The sequence below is a fragment of the Acipenser ruthenus genome, chromosome 26 (genome assembly GCF_902713425.1).
Source record: "Acipenser ruthenus chromosome 26, fAciRut3.2 maternal haplotype, whole genome shotgun sequence".
Taxonomy (NCBI): Eukaryota; Metazoa; Chordata; class Actinopteri; order Acipenseriformes; family Acipenseridae; genus Acipenser; species Acipenser ruthenus.
Window position 1 is genome coordinate 11,203,451 of NC_081214.1, and position 20,121 is coordinate 11,223,571.

Below are 20,121 nucleotides of genomic sequence, written 5' to 3' on the forward strand. Positions count from 1 at the left end.
GAGACTTTTCATCGTCTTTCATTACAGCATTGCTTCATTATTACTGTAGTTACACAGCTATACAATGATACAACTGAATTATCACTGGATTATTTGTGTAAGATGTTCATAAAATGTTTACTCTTTGCTATGTTCTTCACTGTGTAATAAACTTGGTAATGCATCTGTAAACATGGAAAAGAGTAAAAGCATCAGCTTTGAGTGTTCACAGTCAGGTGACTCTCATCAAGTCAATTATCCCGTTTGCTGCTTAGCAAAGCCGCCTCTGGCTGGAGGGGACGGCAGTAAGGAGTTATGTTGGTTGATGGTGACTGTGGATCTATTTATTACATTTGTTGGACAATGACGTTTGGAAACAAAGGAGTTTAGGTAAGCGTTGGGTTAAAATAGGAGTGTACAGGGCGTCAATATAATGTGGATAACATATTGATTATGTATTGCAATTGCTGCAAGCAAGGAGAGCTCGAGTCTAAAGAAATACACGATGTCATAATCTGCATGATGTGTTTGTGTACAGGAAAATATCTAAATTAGTCAAATTATTAGTAGTTAACACTCAGTGTTCATGAGTCGTATCACCAAAACAAACTTGAATAAAATATATAACTATTTGTTGTAATATCTCACGTGCCATTATTTTAATTGTAAACGGAATTTGTTTAGCTTTTAAGCTTTTTTGAAGGTGTCAAGTTTCTGTTTCGGGCTGTGGTAATTTGAAAAATATTAAAGCAATTGTTTTTGCACTGGAACTGGAAATGTGGTTTTATATTGGAAATCCGCAATTTCACTGATTGATATGTCTGACATGCCAGTGGGGCGATTTGTAAATGTAGGCTGCGCATTCTTGTGTGTTTAACAGGTTATGGGCACACGTGAATAACGTACATACTGCAGTATAGAAATGGAGACATCGGTAATTGTATTGTACGATACATTTAAAGTACATGCACTGTATACAGTTGTAGGATCTATTCTATTTCATTTGTTTTTATTTATTTCAGGTTACGTGATCTAGCCGAGTGTTTAATTATGTGTGAAAGTAGATCCAGATCAGAGATTTGTAAGTCCTCAGAAAAGACTGCAAAACCAGCGCGGAAAAGATCCAAGGAGAAAAAGCTACAGCTCAAAGTGCTGTTTCTGGATGAAACTCAACAAACATTTGAGGTTGAGGTAGGACTACATTTGAAAACGACTCTTTGGGAACAACATGGTTATCTAATTAAATTTAAATATTTGTTACGTTTTAAAATAATACAGTGTTAACTGTATTGAATTAATTAGCATATAAATGAAACAGTGTAGTGTGTGTGTGTGTGTGTGTGTGTGTGTATATATATATATATATATACTGTAGTGGTGTGGTCTCTGATGTGATGCCACAGTGAAATGTAATGTATATACTGTAGTGGTGTGCCACTTTGAATATATTGATTGGATTCAAGCATTCAAAATTCTAAAAGGTATTGACAATGTCGACCCAAGGGACTTTTTCGACCTGAAAAAATAAGCAAGGACCAGGGGTCACAAATGGATATTAGATAAAGGGTCATTCAGAACAGAAAATAGGGGGCACTTTTTTACACAGAGAATTGTGAGGGTATGGAACCAACTCCCCAGTAATGTTGTTGAAGCTGACACCCTGGGATCCTTCAAGAAGCTGCTTGATGAGATTCTGGGATAAATAAGCTACTAACAACCAAACGAGCAAGATGGGCCGAATGGCCTCCTCTCGTTTGTAAACTTTCTTATGTTCTTCTTATGAAATGTAATGTGTATACTGTAGTGGTGTGATCTCTGTGATGCCACAATCGAAAATGCTCTTGTCAGGTGGCTTGTATCGCACAGACTTCAACCCATTTCTTGAATCCGATAGATCTGAAGTATTAATACTAATTCTGACAGCAGCTGTAAAAGATACAGCCACAAAACTGAAACAAACAACATACAGTATATGCCATTAGGATGTCGATTTGTAATCTAAATCGATGACAAGCAAAATGACCAGAAGACTGTTGAGAACAATCATGTCGTTCAGCCTCATATTGCTATGGACATTCCTTAGGGAATGTAATTCAGGTAGTTCTTGACTTTTGCATGAGTTGTGGCCTCTGACTGTTTAGTTTTGTTATAAATCATTGAGGGATGAAGCTTGTGTGTCTGTGGATAAAACTAGCTTACATAAACTGGAAAGTCAACAATGTCAGCTACCCAGGTAACAGGAACCCTTTCTCTGGCATAAGCAAAGCATGGGGCACATTATTGAATTGAACACAAAACAAGGGCACACTTGGACTTTGCTTTTGTCTAAAACTAAAATGTTCCTAGTAAAATTTAATTGTTATTATCATTGTATATGTTGTTATTATCTTTGTATTTGTAGTTGTTAGTTTGTGGGACTACCAATGTAAATTAGCTGTAGCTAACTTGGGTGCGATGCATCGCATTTTTTAATCATGAATGTTTTTATTACAAATGGTCCTAAAAAAAAGAAATAAAGGATGTACTTGCTTTGAAATCTACCTCGCCTTTCTACATTTGTTGGTACAGTAATTTTGCCTTCCCATGACCAGCATGCCGCTTATAGGAGTGCCTATGTGGTTGCATTGCACTCATGGTTGAGTGATTGCATTCTTCCGGTTGAAAATGGGGTGTTCAGCAGACCGGTCAGTTCAGAAGTTTGGTGTTCGGAACTCTTGGTTCTCTGTTCTACTTGCACCAGTGAGGTCACATTAAAGAGAGTCATCTATTCAGGAGTACCAGGATATTTGGTTAGATAGAGGTCTGAGTAGGGGAAAACAGGAACTAAATGTCCCAATTTTACATGTATTCATCTTTCCTACTAGTGTAGGAATGTCAGCAAATCAATATGATTTGATACCTATATTTTGTGTGATTTTAATGGTGAAGTGACAGAACTGAAATGCCTTATAATACTATTCATATTGTGTAGCAGTTTATAGCTGATCATGTCTGCAGTGGGAAGGGGGGGAGGGGTTGGTCTCCCATTTGTTATTCTTGTAAATATTCTCTTTATAGATACCATTAGTCACTGCTGCTTTCTTACATAAAGTCCGAGTAACTGACAGCTTCAAGGCATTTTCTGCATTTTGGGTTGCAAAGAGACAGTAAGTGAATCGCAGACTTGCTGAGATTAATAGAACAGTCCTGAGTGCATGTTACAAAAGAGGTTCAGGCAGCATGCTTCAGTGTAACTGCATTTCCACTTTATACCTTCAGGCACCATACATGCTCCTTTTCCTTCGCTAAGAGGTAAAGTATTTTGTTAGTGTTTCATTGTAAACTGTGAGCTACAGATCAGTCAGTGTGTTTAGATGTTAGACCGACACAAAGATCAGAGTAGAAATGACACACTGGCAGGGATGGGTAATGGGAAGACATCTCCTTTTTTTTCTTTAGTTTTTTATTTTTTTGATTTGCTCCTCTGAGCTCTAGTGGAGTCAGGGCTGGCACCATGGGGCCTTGCCTGGCCACTTTTAACCTTGTGCCCACCCTTCCCAGTTTGTTCTTCTCCCAGAACAAATCATCCATTTACAGTACAAATTGCAGAGCATTTTAGTGCTTTTTGGTCAACTTTGTATTTCCGCTATGACGTGTGTCTGCTTCAATTTTTATACATTTATTTTCCATTTGCAATGCCCAGAACTTCCCTTTCCATGTAGATAACTGGTGTACATTCAGTACATAGGGGCACAGTTTGTGTAGCGTGAATTGGGCAGTTGAAAGAAGTATACATATTTTATATATATATACACTGCTGTGCAAAAGTCTTAGACATGTTGCATTTTTCTACTCTGATGCATTATGAGCATCAACAATTTACTCAAAGCCTCCACTGGTGTATTTCTACTAATATAACAACTTTGACTGTTATTAATACAGCTTCGTTTGGGTGAGAATAGCTCACATCACTCAATTTTCAAGGTGTAGTATCCGAAGCATAATCAACAAAAACAGAGAAACATCATCTGTAATTGACAAACCCAGGACTGGAAGACCCAAAAAGCTGTCTAACAAGGATGAGCAATACTTGAAGGTAATATCCATAAGGAATAGAAAGAAGACAAGTGTTGAATTGACAACAGAACTGGCAGAAGGCTCAGGTGTCACCCGGACCGACCAGTCAGATCCATTACCCGCGACCCTCCAGCTCCTGCCAAATTCTGGAGAGCTCCAAGGAATGACTGTGGCTGACTGTGGAGCTGAAGAACCAGACCAACTCTCCGGCGTTGAAGTTGAGCCCTCGAGCCCTGAGGCCGTAGTTACGCTTCTGCCTGACACCAGCGGCCTGCAGTTTGTCCATGGCAAAGCGGTGGGCTACCTTTAGCCGGTCCTGCAGCCTCCTGGTGTACTCGGGACCCGGGGGCACACTGGGGTTGTCTGTGGGGCAGCCGAAGACCATCTCCACTGGCGTGCGGAGCTAACGCCCCAGCATGAGCAGGGCTGGAGTGCAGGCAGTGGAGTCCTGCACAGCTGAACGACAGGCCAGCAACAAGAGGCAGGTGGGTGTCTTGGTCACAGCCAGCTGCACGGCCAGCATGCAGTTTAAACACTCAACCAATCCATCTCCGCGGGTGGAGGGGGGTGGTCCTGGTCTCCAGGAGCGCAACTTTGTGTCCCATGTCTTTGCGGAGATGTGCCGGCGCCTGGGGATCAAAGTTGCGCCCCTGGTCTAAATGGAGCTCCTGGAGGATCTCAAATCAGCTGACGAACCCCTCCAGCAGTGCTTCGGTGACCGTCTCTGCCTCCTGATCTGGCAGAGCGTACCCCTCCGGCGACTTGGCGAAGTAGTCAAGAGCCACCAAGACAAACTGATTCCCCTTCTCCTGAGCATGGGAAGGGGCCCTAGATCCACGGCGACCCTCTCCATGGGTCTGCCGATCTTGTACTGCTGGAGGGGGCATGCAACCGGCCCGGGGGGTCCTTTCTGGCCAGTAGAAGGACTGGCAGAGCCGCCGCAGCGTCTTCGTCACTCCGGTACACAGGGTTTTGTGATGGGATTCTAGCACCTCCCGCTGCAGTGCATGGGGAGGTGCTAGACAGACTGCATGCTGTATCTCAGTGCTGCACAGACTGCATGCTGTATCAGTGCTGCACAGACTGCATGCTGTATCAGTGCTGCACAGACTGCATGCTGTATCTCAGTGCTGCAATGATAGGGTGCTGCACAGACTGCATGCTGTATCAATGCTGCACTGACTGGATGCTGTATCTCAGTGCTGAACAGACTGAATGGGATTCTGGGATTTGAATATCGAATCCATCTCGTAAGATTTGGCCAAATACCGAACCGAATACCTTATCTACAAACTGTTGAATGAAAAACAGACTGGCAGCTACTTACAAGGGGCGCTCACAATCTATAGTTTTGAGTCTTTTAGTAAACTAGTATTTTTATTACCAAATGGAAATATATCCCTGAATAAGATTTCAGTTTGAAACTTACACAATTTACTGCTAGCCCCCTCCCCCCACAACAGAAATGTCAAAATACAGAACCCTTTACCTTTACAAGAAAGGAGAGCTGCATCTTTGCCATAACCCTCTATTTTCTTTAATGAGGTTTCAACCTGTGTCACCTGATCTGAGAGTAGGGTTCCCAATAGGCTTCAGAATCTCGGAACACTTTAAGACAGGTCAGGTTTTGTAGGCAGCAGTGTGGAGTAGTGGTTAGGACTCTGGACTCAATCCCAGGTGGAGGACACTGCTGTTGTACCCTTGAGCAAGGTACTTTACCTAGATTGCTCCAGTAAAAACCCAACTGTATAAATGGGTACTTGTATGTAAAAATAATGTGTAAAAAATATGTAATTGTATGTAAAAATAATGTGATATCTTGTAACAATTGTAAGTCGCTCTGGATAAGGGCGTTTGCTAAGAAATAAATAATAATAATAACTCGCTTCTCTAAACTTCAGTAAAGCGAGTGTGAACTGTCGCTAAATCAATTGAATTGTTTTACTTAAGTGTTACCAAAAGCACACACCTGCCTGCAAGGATCATCAGGGCAGCAGTGTGGAGTAGTGGTTAGGGCTCTGGACTCTTGACCAGAGGGTCGTGGGTTCAATCACAGGTGGGGGACACTGCTGCTGTACCCTTGAGCAAGGTACTTTACCTAGATTGCTCCAGTAAAAACCCAACTGTATAAATGGGTACTTGTATGTAAAAATAATGTGTAAAAAATAATGTAATTGTATGTAAATATGATGTGATATCTTGTAACAATTGTAAGTTGCCCTGGATAAGGGTGTCTGCTAAGTAATAAATAATAATTTCCATCAATCAGACCTATACAGTAGCTGATTGGCTTTGAGACTGTGTGAATCAAGAAATATTAAACAAATAGAAACTTTGCCTGCTGCCACAAGGTTGAATGAAAGCATGCAGGTTAGTGCAAAGTTATCTATAGTAATGGTATTGTGCTATTTTATAGATATTGTTTACTGTATAAAACAATTCAAGCAATACGATTAATCATTGTGTTACGAGGTTCTCCGAATAGAATTGCCACCACAATTAAATACATTTACTAAACTGCTCAAGCAATTCACGCTCGCTTTACATGTCGAAATACATTGCAGTTTAGAGAAGTGAGTTAAGAAACCTGACCTGCCTTAAAATGTCCTGAGATTCTGGAGCTTGTTGACAACCCTATCTGAGAGCTATGAGGAAAATATTACCGTGATGAGTGACCTGAATCTCCCTACGAAATAAAACCCACATTGATTTAAATGCACCGTGTGTGTAATACCTATCAAATAGGCTACGAAATAGTTTTAAAAATATTTTAATAAAACACAGTAGTTCCCAAATGGTTCAACTTGTATTGGCAATTACAATAATTTAATTTACAAAAGCATATTGTTCAAAAATGTCTTGCACATCTGACAGTTGTAAAGTTACCAAAAATATATATTTCTGTGCACCAATTTTTTTTTCTCAGTATGATCTCTAGAACATGTTTGACAGACAAAGCAACAAAGCACGAAAGTCTACAACAGTTTGCCGTTACTATATATTAAAGGTTTACTGCATAACTTTACTCCATGAAAAGTGTGATGTGAATGTGCTTTTGCATATGGGGGTATGTTTGCATTAAGCAGCTGCGTGACGTGTTTAGTGCGTTTGCCACCAGTAATAGGGAGTTGAGAGTTGCGACAGAGTTAATCAAAACGTGTTCTTGTTGTTAAATACAAGAGTTACGTTCAGTACCGGATTCGTGTCTTAATTAAAGAATTACTGCACACGTTGGAGGTATGTATTAAAATGGATGTGCGTCTGGGCAGATATAGGATTCGGTTTCGGTTCACCGAATCCTAAGTATTCGACCGAATCCAACCCCAGATTGAACAGAAGGATAGTGCGAATGGTAGAAAAAGAACCAAGGATAACTGCCAAAGAGATACAAGCTGAACTCCAAGGTGAAGGTACGTCAGTTTCTGATTGCACCATCCATCGCTTTTTGAGTGAAAGTGGGCTCCATGGAAGAAGACCCAGGAGGACATCACTTTTGAAAGAAAAACATAAAAAAAGCCAGACTGAAATTTGCTAAAATGCATATTGACAAGCCACAATCCTTCTGGGAGAATGTCCTTTGGACAGATGAGTCAAAACTGGAGCTTTTTGGCAAGTCACATCAGCTCTATGTTCACAGACGAAAAAATGAAGCTTTCAAAGAAAAGAACACCATACCTACAGTGAAACATGGAGGAGGCTCGGTTATGTTTTGGGGCTGCTTTGCTGTGCCTGGCACAGGGTGCCTTGAATCTGTGCAGGGCACAATGAAATCTCAAAACTATCAAGGCATTCTGGAGCGAAACGTAATGCCCAGTGTCAGAAAGCTCTGTCTCCGTCACAGGTCATGGATCCTCCAACAGGATAATGACCCAAAACACACAGCTAAAAGCACCCAAGAATGGATAAGAACAAAACATTGGACTATTCTGAAGTGGCCTTCTATGAGTCCTGATCTGAATCCTATCGAACATCTATGGAAAGAGCTGAAACTTGCAGTCTGGAGAAGGCACCCATCAAACCTGAGACAGCTGGAGCAGTTTGCTCAGGAAGAGTGGGCCGAACTACCTGTTAACAGGTGCAGAAGTCTCATTGAGAGCTACAGAAAACGTTTGATTGCAGTGATTGCCTCTAAAGGTTGTGCAACAAAATATTAGGTTCGCGGCCCCATCATTTTTGTCCATGCCATTTTCATTTGTTTTCTTATTTACAATATTATGTTGAATAAAAAATCAAAAGCAAAGTCTGATTTCTATTAAATATGTAATAAACAATGGAGGATGCCAATTACTTTTGTCAGTTTCAAGTTATTTCAGAGAAAATTGTGCATTCTTCGTTTTTTGTGGAGGGGTACCAACAAATTTGAGCACGTCTGTATAAGCCGGACCAATTGAATGTGGCTCTGGCTTCGACGTCATCATCTTGTAGGTCCACCATATCTTCTTGCAAATCAGAATCACATTCATGTTACGGAAAATGGCTGCACTATCCATTCAGGACTATTGAACAGGCAAAGATCTTGGAAACAAATCAGCATGTCTTCTTTCGTTTGGATGATGCGATTTGAAATTCTTCATTGTTCTCATGACAAAGTTGTCAGAACAGCCTGTCATTCAAAGGATGACCTTTGATCTTGTCAATGGCCTTTATTGCCTAGTGTAAGGACTGTTTGGCTACCAAATTGTATTGGTGCAAAACACAGTGAACAGTAAGCACCTGTGGTGCGTCCGCCTTCAACAAGCAGTAAACCCACAATATCGACCAACCATCGAAGGGGCACCATCTGTGGTGCAAGCGACTAAGTTTGTGAAAGGAATGTTTTTCTTGGAGAAGTATTCTTTCAGCGTTTTGCTTGGTGTCTATTCCCAAAAATGTTACAAGGAAAAATTCTTCTCTTGTTTGACCCCAATGGTTGAAAAGGACATGAGAAGGGCATTGTTGTCACTTACGAGCTTTAATCTAGTTGCAATGAAAATTCAGTTTTATGTAAAAGGGAGCACAGTTCCTCAGCACCTTGAGCCATTTCTTCAACTGTGGTGGACACAGACTCTGCTCAGAGGCATTGGCATAGCCAGGAAATTTTTGCCACTGGGGCAAATAGAAATGTTCTATTTTTTTACAGTGCTAAACGTAATTATTATAGAAATGTAATTTCTTAACTTCCCTACTTTCTAAAAGAAAAAGCACAATTTTTTCTTCCCCCTCGGTTCCATCTTCTCCTGAACCAACAATATTTTCTTTGTGTCATGTCACTGAGGGATACCAGCACGTCTTGCTCCACAGAAGATAGGAGCAGTGCCTCCAGACTGTCTTGCCGCATGGTTTTGACCAAATAGTTTGGAAAAGCCTTGCTCTACAGAGGCAGTTGTTGCAGGCAGCGTCAGGGCTATTCTGTACAGGCACTCAAGGTCCTTGTGTTCCTTTGCGATTGGTGCATAGGCCTCTGAGAGTGACCATTGTAATCTTTAGGCCTGGCAGCTTTCTCAGCAGCCTCTACTGTGCCACAGCAGAAAAGGAATCCAGCTGTGGATATCTGCTGGCCAAAGACTCCACTTGATGGGTTGCTTCCAGTTTCCCCATGTGAAGAGGAAGTAAATAGGCAAAAGCATTCAACTCGAAGGGAAACAGGTTTTAAGCTCCATAAGGATCATGTCCAAGGTGCTGAAGTAGAACTCTGTCTTCATGCCCTCTTCTGTAATGTTGTGCAGCTGAGTTTCTGGATTCTCATCAATTCTGGTGGACACTCTACATCTTCTCTTTTCTTCATATTCTGCCCTGATGCCCATGGTGCTGGCAAGGAATTTTGCTTTTGTACGAAGCTCTGCCAACATTACACAATTTCTCAAGTCCAGGATGTTGTTCTTTAGCCTGCTGATCGTGTTGTTAGTATTAAGGAGGTCAAGGTTGGAGGCCTGTAGCACCTTGTTCAGTTGGTCTATATCACCCATCACCCACTCTCTGAACCCAGCCACTGTGCCTCTGTTTTAATCATACAAACACTTTCTTTAGGACAGTATTTTTATGGTGCCTAGCCTCTTGTAAACTCAGAATGAAAACACTTTAACGTAAATTATAGGACAACCCTTTTGGATTTTGTTTTAAACATTGTGCTTTGACTACCAAAACGTATTTACATAGATTTGTAAGCAAATAAGTAGCTTTACAGGTGGGAATTTAAAACATCAAGTTTAAAGAAATAAAAATGCACATATATTTTTATCAATTTAACCCAAATGTCAACTATGTCAATACCTAGAGTTTAAACATTTATAAAACCAAAGTGCATGTCGCTGGTAACTTTTAAATATTTAAATGGTTTTCCTGTGTTGCATGAATATAGTTTTCATAATATTTTTTTATTTTTCTGAAAACACCCCAATTTGAAAACTATAATCATTGGTTTAAATAAAGCCTAACAGTTTTGTTTACTATATTTAGAGCCTGGCAATGTCAAATAATGGCTTGGAATAGAAAACCCTACTGTATTTGCCAATTACTCGTACCTTATGAACAGAGTTTCACTAGTTGCATGGGGTAAAACCCCCATGTTAAATATATTGACAATGCATACAATTTCCAAAATAATTAAAATATATATATATATATATATATATATATATATATATATGTTTATACTACTGCCACCTGTGCGTAAACAAGGCAGAAATAATTAAGAAAAGGAAAAAAAGCATCCATGTCTTCAGATTTCCAGCATGGTGAAACATGGTGAAACTGCATCTGTGTCATCTTACCCTGCGTTAGTTCCAACAATTCAGGTGTATTACAGTTGCAGGCACATGTAACCACTTTGTAACAAGAAGCTAGCCTTTCATTAAGTCTTTAATTACAAATATGTTTTGTTGGTAATGATTTTAAAATACATAGCAAAGCCAAGAAATGAAAAAGACCCCGGTATCATCACATCCAGTAAACGGCACTGCTGGTAAGAAACACTTTTATAACGGGACATGTTAATCTTTCCTTTTGACGTACTTCTGAGTTATCTTAAAATAAATGATGTTGTACTAAACTTTCAAATACATACCAGGAAACCGCGCTTACCAGTGTTGCTTTTCTGGTCATCTGTGGGCTGAATTGGCCCATGTTTGGGACTGGATCACTCGGACCACATCCAATACATTGTAAATATGGACCTTATCCTCATCTATTCTGTTCTTTTAATAACCTGTTACTGTGTGGATTTGGCGGTGACCTGTTTGGCGGGTTCCCATGTATATACAGCCAATCAGCATTGGAGTCATGTAATAGGCAAGGGGGTGGGACTTTTTCTTTAAACTATTTTTATTAGAGAGTGTGCAGTTTCCCTGGTTGAGACAGGGCTATCCAGCCAATGGGATAACTGCAATCCTGACCCCCCCCCACCCCTACACCCCAAAGAAAAAAAAGAAAATCTCATCAGGTTTGCACAAATTGCATGACCCAATCCTGACTGGGCAACTGGCGCAACGATTTAACAATTCCACTTGGATCACGCTCCGTTACTGTGGATACGACTTTTTTTATTGCCGGAATGGTGAGCTGGTTCATCAGTAAATGAACACATTTTGCGATCAGCAAAGAAATCTTGTACGAAGCAGTAAGTCCACTGGCATTCTGGTTTTGTTTCTTCTTGAAAATATCATTGGTGGAACCCCGCTTGATAAACGTTTCTCGCAGAACTTGAAAAACCGATAATTCTTTGCTTGCTTTATCTGGATGAATCTTCAAGCCTTCCTTCAAACGTGATGGTTTCATTGCCGCATTTGAGAATACTTGCTTGCGTAAAAAGCACAATGGCAGGTGTTGATTTGATGGCGATGGAATAAAACCATATTTCAAATATTCAACGGAATGTTGCTGACTCTTGTGCCATTGCGCGGATAAACTGTGAAATTCAGATCATAACATTGCAACAGGTGTAAATGGAAGGGCTGCTCCGTTCAGATTGGCCCATATTAAATTTGCATGACAAACTGGATAGCACAACTGGCAGTGACGTTGCTGAGTAGCACACATTTCTGACTTGATGTTTACGAGATCTTATAGTGTATGAGTCGGTGTGTACGTTACTGACACATTGTGTGGAAGTAGTTTAATCAGCATTTTGAAATGTTTCCTTAATTTCAGTATTGAGGAAGCACAACTCCCCTGTTTTTGCGGTTAAAATGTCCCCCCCCCCCCCCCACCCCGCCCTCTTGGTTGTAAATGCCCCCCTTTGGCTTTAGAAGGCCCCTTGGAGGACGGTATTGTCCCCATTTGAGAAACACTGCTGTATCTGAACCAGGGAGACCTGTTTCTAAGTGGTTTCAGATCTCTAACTACTGTAGCGTTCTGCATTGACTTGCTAATGAATGCAGATGCTTATTGCAGCTGTTAATGAGTGCTTCATTTCCTGCAGCTCCTGACATAACCGAGCACTTCTGTTTATCATAAATAAGGCCTATGTTTTGTTTCACACATTTAACTAGTTAAAGCCCAGTGATTGATCAAAAGCACCACCTTTATCCACACAGTTATATTTAGATTGTAACCTGGGCTGGTACAGTACTATGTTCTGACAAGCAGACTTGCTGTTTTTTCTAGGGTGCCCCTCGCTTGAGGAAGCTGTTTTAATTATACTTGGACTGTGGTAATTTGCAGACTCTGGTGGCACATTATATTTAGAACCCTAGAATTATTCTGTCAGATTCAAGGCTGCCTGTACACAAAGTAGGCAGCTTTAAACAAAAACAGCATCTGCTTCCCAAAAAACACTTGAGATGCATTGGGCAATTCATTGGTGAATGTGTTAATGTAGTTCCCAACTCTAATCCCTTATTCACTGTTGTTTAGGTAGGTTAAAGTTTCAATTATTAGCATATTTTACACAATTAGCTTTAGCCTCTTGTGGCAAAGTGGCTGATTGTGTACAGGTGCAGGAGTGATGCAGTGCGCAATGAACAAACAGAATTGTAATCCAGTTGGAAACAGTTTTTTTTTTTTAATTATAATCCTGGTCTGGTGACAAAACAATAACTCCCGGCAATACACAACAATGTGTAACGCACTGGAAGTAAATAAACAGGTTACAGTCCCAAATAATAAACACACGTATGTACAAACATGGTCACCAGTCCTGGGTGCGTGCTGTAGTGCTCGTGGTGGGTGATACAAGTTTATGCATGACAAAAATGAAGTGCTGTTCTGGGTTTTGTGCTGGTCCTTGACGACAGCTCCAGAATGTGATGGCCATCTAATAATAACAAACAAACAAACAATTATAGGCAAACAAAACAAAAAACTCACAGTACTTTTATCACTGGGACTCTCACAGGTCCTTACAGGTTTTAATATTCAAACCAAAACGAAGGAACAGATTGCGATTCTCTGTCCACTTTTATGCCGTCACACATGAACCCTTGGCAAACGAGTGCAACCGCCTCTCTAATCTGCGGCTGCCACATCTTCCGGGTCAATACGTTATGCAATGGAGTCTCGCCCCCTTCCAGGCTGGACGGCTTCCCTTGAACCTGTGAAAGAACTGTCAGACCAGCCCGTCCAGAGAACTCTGTTCTCACTGCTTTGCGCCCTCACAGGTCAGGATTTACAACCAAGAATCATTGTATTTCTGTCACACCCCTATAAAAAAAATAGCTATCAACTGCATGCACAGTCCTCGAAAACCAACATAAATGCACGCAAGAATGCATCACATTTTTTACAAACAGAAAGTAGCCCAACTATGCTCACTCACTTTGGTGTCAGTGTGATCCATTAGCACTTGGAAGAGGAAAAGCAAAAAAAAAACCCTAACCAGGTTAGAAGTGGAAATGAAACCTCTTCCCTCAATATTGTTCATGACAGCATCTAGCCTATTCCTGAAGGATCCGATATCTGCTTCAACAACTCAGTCCGGCAGCCTGTTTGATGGTTCACCACCCTTTCCATGAAGAAGCTCCTTCTCCCCTCGGTTCTGAATATGCCCCTGGTTCTGTTCTCTGTGACCTGTGAAAAATATTTCTCAGCAGTTACTTTATAAATCCCTTGACATTTATTAAATACCTCTATTAAGTCGCCTCTGGCTCTCCTTTCTAAGCAATATAGATTCAGCTCTTCAGTCTATCTTCATATGACATGCCTTTTAATCCTGGAATTAATCGTGTTGCTCTCCTCTGTACTTTTCTCCAATGCCTCAATGTCTTCCTTATGAGATGGGGACCAGAACTGCACACAATATTCTAGGTGTGGTCGTACCAGTGCGTTATATAATTAATGTATCTTCTCTAGATTTTCCTGAGCAACATCCGAAGAATCCGACCCTTCCTCACCAACTACGCTACCCAGCTCCTGGTCCAGGCCCTGGTACTCTCCTGCCTAGACTACTGCAACTCCCTCCTGGCTGGCCTCCCTGCGTCCGCCACCCATCCGCTCCAGCTCATCCAGAACTCTGCTGCCCGCCTGGTGTTCTCTCTGTCTCGCTTCGCCCACGCTACTCCACTACTCCGCTCACTCCACTGGCTCCCGATCACCGCTCGCATCCAGTTCAAGACTTTTGTACTAGCCTACAGATGCCTTGACCAGACTGCACCCAGCTACCTCCAGACCCTCATCTCTCCCTACACCCCCACTCGACCTCTCCGCTCCGCCTGCACTAGAAGACTGGCTCTACCTCCGCTACGCTCCCCTGCCTCCAGAGCCCGCTCCTTCTCCACCCTTGCTCCGCAGTGGTGGAATGACCTTCCTACAGATGTCAGGACTGCCCAGTCCCTGACCACATTCCGGCGCCTCCTTAAGACTCACCTGTTCAAACAGCACCTGTAGAACTCCTCTGTTTGTATCCTGGGACACTATCACCCTTCATTTAGATGTGCTTTATTTTGCTCTTATCTGCCCCCTATTTTACTGCATTTAATCCTGTACTTCAGAATACTGTAATCTGCCAAGTGTTTAACCTGTAGTATGTTGTATTTAATCATATCCTGATGTAACTATCACTATTATCTGCTGTATTATTGAATTGTGGTTTGTCACACTTGTACTCTGCTTGAACAAAAGTTATTATTTCTTGCTCTTATTGTATTACTTGTATTGTAACACTTAATGTATTTGCTTACGATTGTAAGTCGCCCTGGATAAGGGCATCTGCTAAGAAAGAAATAAATAATAATAATAGATTTGAATTCACTGTCTTGGCTATAGAACCTAACATTTGATGTGCCTTTTTTTATAGCTTCTCTGCATTGTCTAATTTACTTAAGAGATTAATCCACTACTTATGTACCCCCCAAGTCCTTTTCATACATAGCCTCCTCTATTTCGTTACTATTCATGTTGTACTTGCCTCCATTTTTGAGAGGAGCGACACACCCAGAGAGAGAACGACACACCCAGCGAGAGAGAACGACATACCCAGCAAGAGAGAGCGCGAGCGACACACCCAGCAAGAGAGAGAGCGCGAGCGACACACCCAGCGAGGGAGAGAGCGAGCGCGACACACCCAGCGAGAGAGAGCGAGCGCGACACACCCAGCGAGAGAGAGCGAGAGCGACACACCCAGCGAGAGAGAACGCGAGACACACCCAGCGAGAGAGAGCGAGCGCCACATCCTGAGAGAGAGAGCGCGACACACCCAGCGAGGGAGAGAGCGAGAGCGACACACCCAGCGAGGGAGAGCGAGAGCGACACACCCAGCGAGGGAGAGAGCGAGAGCGACACACCCAGCGAGAGAGAGCGAGAGCGACACACCCAGCAAGAGAGAGAGCATGACACACCCAGCGAGAGAGAGAGAGATACATAAAAGCTTACAGAAAAACTATCAGACTGATGCAAACGGAGTCAATCTGGCTGTGAGAGACTTCAGCAAAATGTTACTAATAGCAGCAGACAAATCAGCATTAAGGAAAACAAACACAATTATTAAGATCCAGAAAACAAAACCTAAAGAAAAATGGTTTGACAGGGAATGTAAAGCAATGAGGAACAAATTAAGAGAACTATCTAATCTGAAACATAGAGATCAACAAAATAAAGAATTACGACTCAATTACTGTCAAACTTTAAAACACTACAAACATACACTTAAAAAGAAAAAACAAGCCTACGTGAGCAAACAATTATTACAGCTTGAACAATCAATTGATAATAATTCTTTCTGGTCAAACTGGAAGAATCTGAACTCCAGTAACAAGGAATTGGCAATCCTTATGGAAATATTTGGAAACTATGTTTTGAAAAACTTTACAAACCAATCCCAAAAACTAATCTAACTGTAAATCAAAATGGATTACTTGATAAATTAGCAAACCTGGAAAGAATTATTAAAGATAATCAATCACCTCTAGATGCCCCAATCAGCCTGCAGGAGGTGACAGACAAACTGAAGTCCCTCTCAGCCAGGAAAGCCTGTGGCCTCGACAGCATCAGCAATGAGCTGCTAAAATACAGCAACAACCATCTGAAAGAGACCCTGGTGAAACTCTTTTACATCATTCTGAGCACAGGCTGCTTCCCAGAGATCTGGAACAAAGGGCTCATTACACCAATTTATTAAAATGGAGACAGATTAGATCAGAATAATTATAGGGGTATCTGTGTAAACAGTAATTTAGGGAAAGTATTCTGCAGTATTATTAACACCCGAATACTGAACTTTCTGACAGAACACAGCGCGCTGAGTAAAAGCCAGATAGGCTTCTTACCAAAGCACCGCCCTACAGACCACATTTACACCCTGCAGGCCATCATTAACAAGCACGTCAATCAGACCAGCAAAGGAAAAGTGTTTGCTTGTTTCATCGACTTTAAAAAAACCTTTGATTCAATCTGGCACCCTGATCTCTTCTTCAAACTCCTCCAAAGTGGCATAGGGGGCAAGGTGTATGATATTATTAAATCAATGTACTCAGGAAATAAAAGCAGTGTCAAAATTAAGAACAAAAGGAGTTTTTCACACAGGACAGGGGAGTGAGACAAGGGTGTAACCTGAGCCCAACTCTCTTTAACATCTATGTGGATGAGTTGGCTACAGTGCTGGAGCAGTCCTCTGTCCCAGGAGTAACTCTGGATGACACTCTGATTAAATGCTTGCTCTATGCTGACGATCTGCTTCTGTTATCTCCCACAGAGCACGGGCTGCAGCAGAGTTTGAACCTGCTGGAGCAGTATTGTGAAACATGGGCTTTAAACATAAACATGAACAAAACTAAAATTATGATTTTCCAAAAAAAAGCCAGGATACAGAGAAATAAATACCAGTTGACTCTCATTGGCAAAACATTAGAGCACACAACAAATTACACCTACCTGGGACTAATGATCAGTGCATCAGGGAGCTTTAACCTAGCTGTCTGTGCACTGAGACAAAAAGCCAGTAGAGCCATTCATGCAATAAAAAAACAGCTGTTTTTAAAGAATCCTTCAAGAAGCTGCTTGATGAGATTCTGGGATCAATAAGCTACTAACAACCAAACAAGTTTACAAACGAGTGGCCTCCTCTCGTTTGTAAACTTGCTTATGTTCTTATGTATAACCTAAAACCATCAATCACGGTCTGGCTCAAACTCTTTGACCAAGTTATACAACCAATCCTTTTGTACGGCAGTAGAGTCTGGGGCCCCACTCTGAACACAGTAATTGGGACAAAAGTCCAACAGAAATCTTACATGTAGAATTCTGCAAAAAACATCTTGCAGTTGCACAGAAATGCTCCAAGCAGTGCTTGTAGAGCTGAGCTAGGACGCCTTCCCTTACTGCTCACTGTACAAAAGAGAGCTTTGAGGTACTGGAGCCACCTGAACCAAAGCAACCCCGACTCCTACCAGTTCAAGACCCTGAAGAGCCAGGAGAGCTACTCATATAAAAAGACCATCAACTACATGATGGAGAAGCTCTGTGAGGAGAACCAGATCAGTACCACAGAGCCTCAGAACAGCTGCTCTAATCAGGCCCCAGTGATATCTAAAATAACCACCGCCCTGAAAAACAAATACCTGATACACTGAGAGAGCCAAGTAAAATCGCAGCATGAATTAGAGTGCTACCAGAGCTTAAACAGACCAGACGCCCTGGCAGAGTTAAAGACCAAAAACAAAAGCAACTACTGACCAAATACAGATTGAGCGACCACACTTTAGCAATCGAAAAGGGTCGACACAGAGCCACGTGGAGACCCAGAGAGAGGAGACTGTGTGAGCACTGTGAGTTAGACCACATAGAGACAGAGCTCCACTTCCTATTGCACTGCCCCAAATACAAGCTGGTCAGGGACACATTCATACACAAATTCACGACTCGCATAAGTGACTTCACCCACCTCAGAGAAACTTAAAAATTACAAATATTTTTAGGAGAGGTGGGGATAACATGTGCACTAGCTGCAGAATATGTGACTGCCTGCCACAGTCCAAGAGAAAAAATGAACCTGCACTGAAAATTATCTTTTCATTGTGTCTGTTTATACACTGTACCTGTCTCTTTGTATGTTTATTTTGCTTTGGCAAAATGTGTTTATTCCTGTTATGTCAATAAAGCTTATTGCAGTGTGTGGCAATGTGCCCCGCCCCTGTGTACATGTGTGTGTTATATGTTGTATGTTGCGTGCGTGTGTTAATGTTGGTGTATAGAGATTGGTACACGGGATATAAACGGGTCTGTGTTTCACGTGTATTTAAAAATGTAGATTTGTATTTAGGCACGAGGAGGGCACAAATCACTTCACGTGCTGGTAAAATGTAATGTGTGGTCACGGGAGTACACTTAACTAATTCACGTGCTGGGATTCAAGTGAGTAATTAATTAGTAATTGAATCCCAGCACAACAGTATATATAGATGCACGTTTCTGTCACTCGGGGTTAGGTGTTCGGTGAGTGGAGAACGGGTGAGGAGCGGAGGTAAATGTTAGGAAAAATAATAATAAGTAGTAGTAAAATCTGCTCACCGTGTTGTGTTCGTCTGTCTGTGCACTGTTTAGTTCGTTTTGTTTGTCTATTTATTTTGGCCTCAAGTGCCGTGTCCTGTGTTTTTGTCTGTTGAAACCTTTTATTTTCTGTTCTGTTATTAAATGCTGAGCGTAAGCATTCGCTCAGCTTCACTAAACCCCAAATCTCTGTCTGTTTATTTCCTGCATCTGGTCTGACGCCACCCACTCCGGCCGTCTTTGTGACACGTGGTGTCAGAAGTGGGATAAACAGCGCCTCCAAGCGTCAGACCAGGAGAGGGGGTTTTGGATCACAAAAAAAACAAAAAAAACAAAAAAATATATATATATAGTAAAGCGAGGATGGGAAGAAAGAGCTGCAGGAAGCAGCAGCAGCAACAACAGCTGCAGCCCTCCTCCTGCATGCCGGGCTGGGAGGAGGACAGCCACAACGGGGCAGTAGCCACCCCACTGCCACCGGGTTCCCCACCGTCCCGGGAAATATGGGACAGGCTGGTGCACCCCGAGGGGAACTTCGCCAGTGACCTCCCCTGGGTTATTCACGCGCTGCAGATGCGAGATGGGAAACGATGGGAGGACTGGGAGCAACAGCACAACTCGGCATCCGTTCGTGACCTCACCATGGTGGTGCTGGGGTACCTAGCTGCAGACATGGGAGGGATGCCTTCCAGTGAGCAAGAGGGAGAGGAGCAGTCGCTGCCCTCTCCAGTACCTGAGCGGGAGGAGCCTGAGCGTCCACAGCCCAAGCGGGAGGAGCCTGAGCGTCCACAGCCCAAGTGGGAGGAGCCTGAGCGTCCACAGCCCAAGTGGGAGGAGCCTGAGCGTCCACAGCCCAAGCGGGAGGAGCCTGAGCGTCCACAGCCCAAGCGGGAGGAGCCTGAGCGTCCACAGCCTGAGTGGGAGGAGCCCGAACGTCCACAGCCCAAAAGGGAGGAGTCGGGGCATCCACAGCCCAAAAGGGAGGAGGTCGGGGATGATGGCTGGGAGGTTTTTTTAAAGAACCTCGCGGCAGAGTTATGCCCTGGCTGTGGGGCTTATGGGCACACGTTAGCCATGTGCCCCACCCAGTATGAAGAGGAGGAACTAGCGCCCAGACGGGGGGACCGCGAGCGTCCAGCGCCCAGACGGGGGGGACCGCGAGCGTCCAGCGCCCAGACGGGGGGACCGCGGGAA

The 20,121-nt window shown here is 42.6% G+C and overlaps 1 protein-coding gene across 1 annotated transcript in view; it reads left to right on the plus strand.

Moving 5' to 3' along the window:
- Positions 1–281: 281 nt before the first annotated feature.
- LOC117430944 (FERM domain-containing protein 7-like) overlaps positions 282–20,121 on the plus strand; it is a 51,279-nt gene continuing 31,439 nt past the window's right edge. The window contains exons 1-2 of the mRNA XM_034902546.2: positions 282–369; positions 1,002–1,170. Coding sequence (XP_034758437.2) covers positions 1,030–1,170 — 141 coding nt within the window. The 5' untranslated portion in view covers positions 282–369; positions 1,002–1,029. The remainder of the gene's footprint in view (positions 370–1,001; positions 1,171–20,121) is intronic.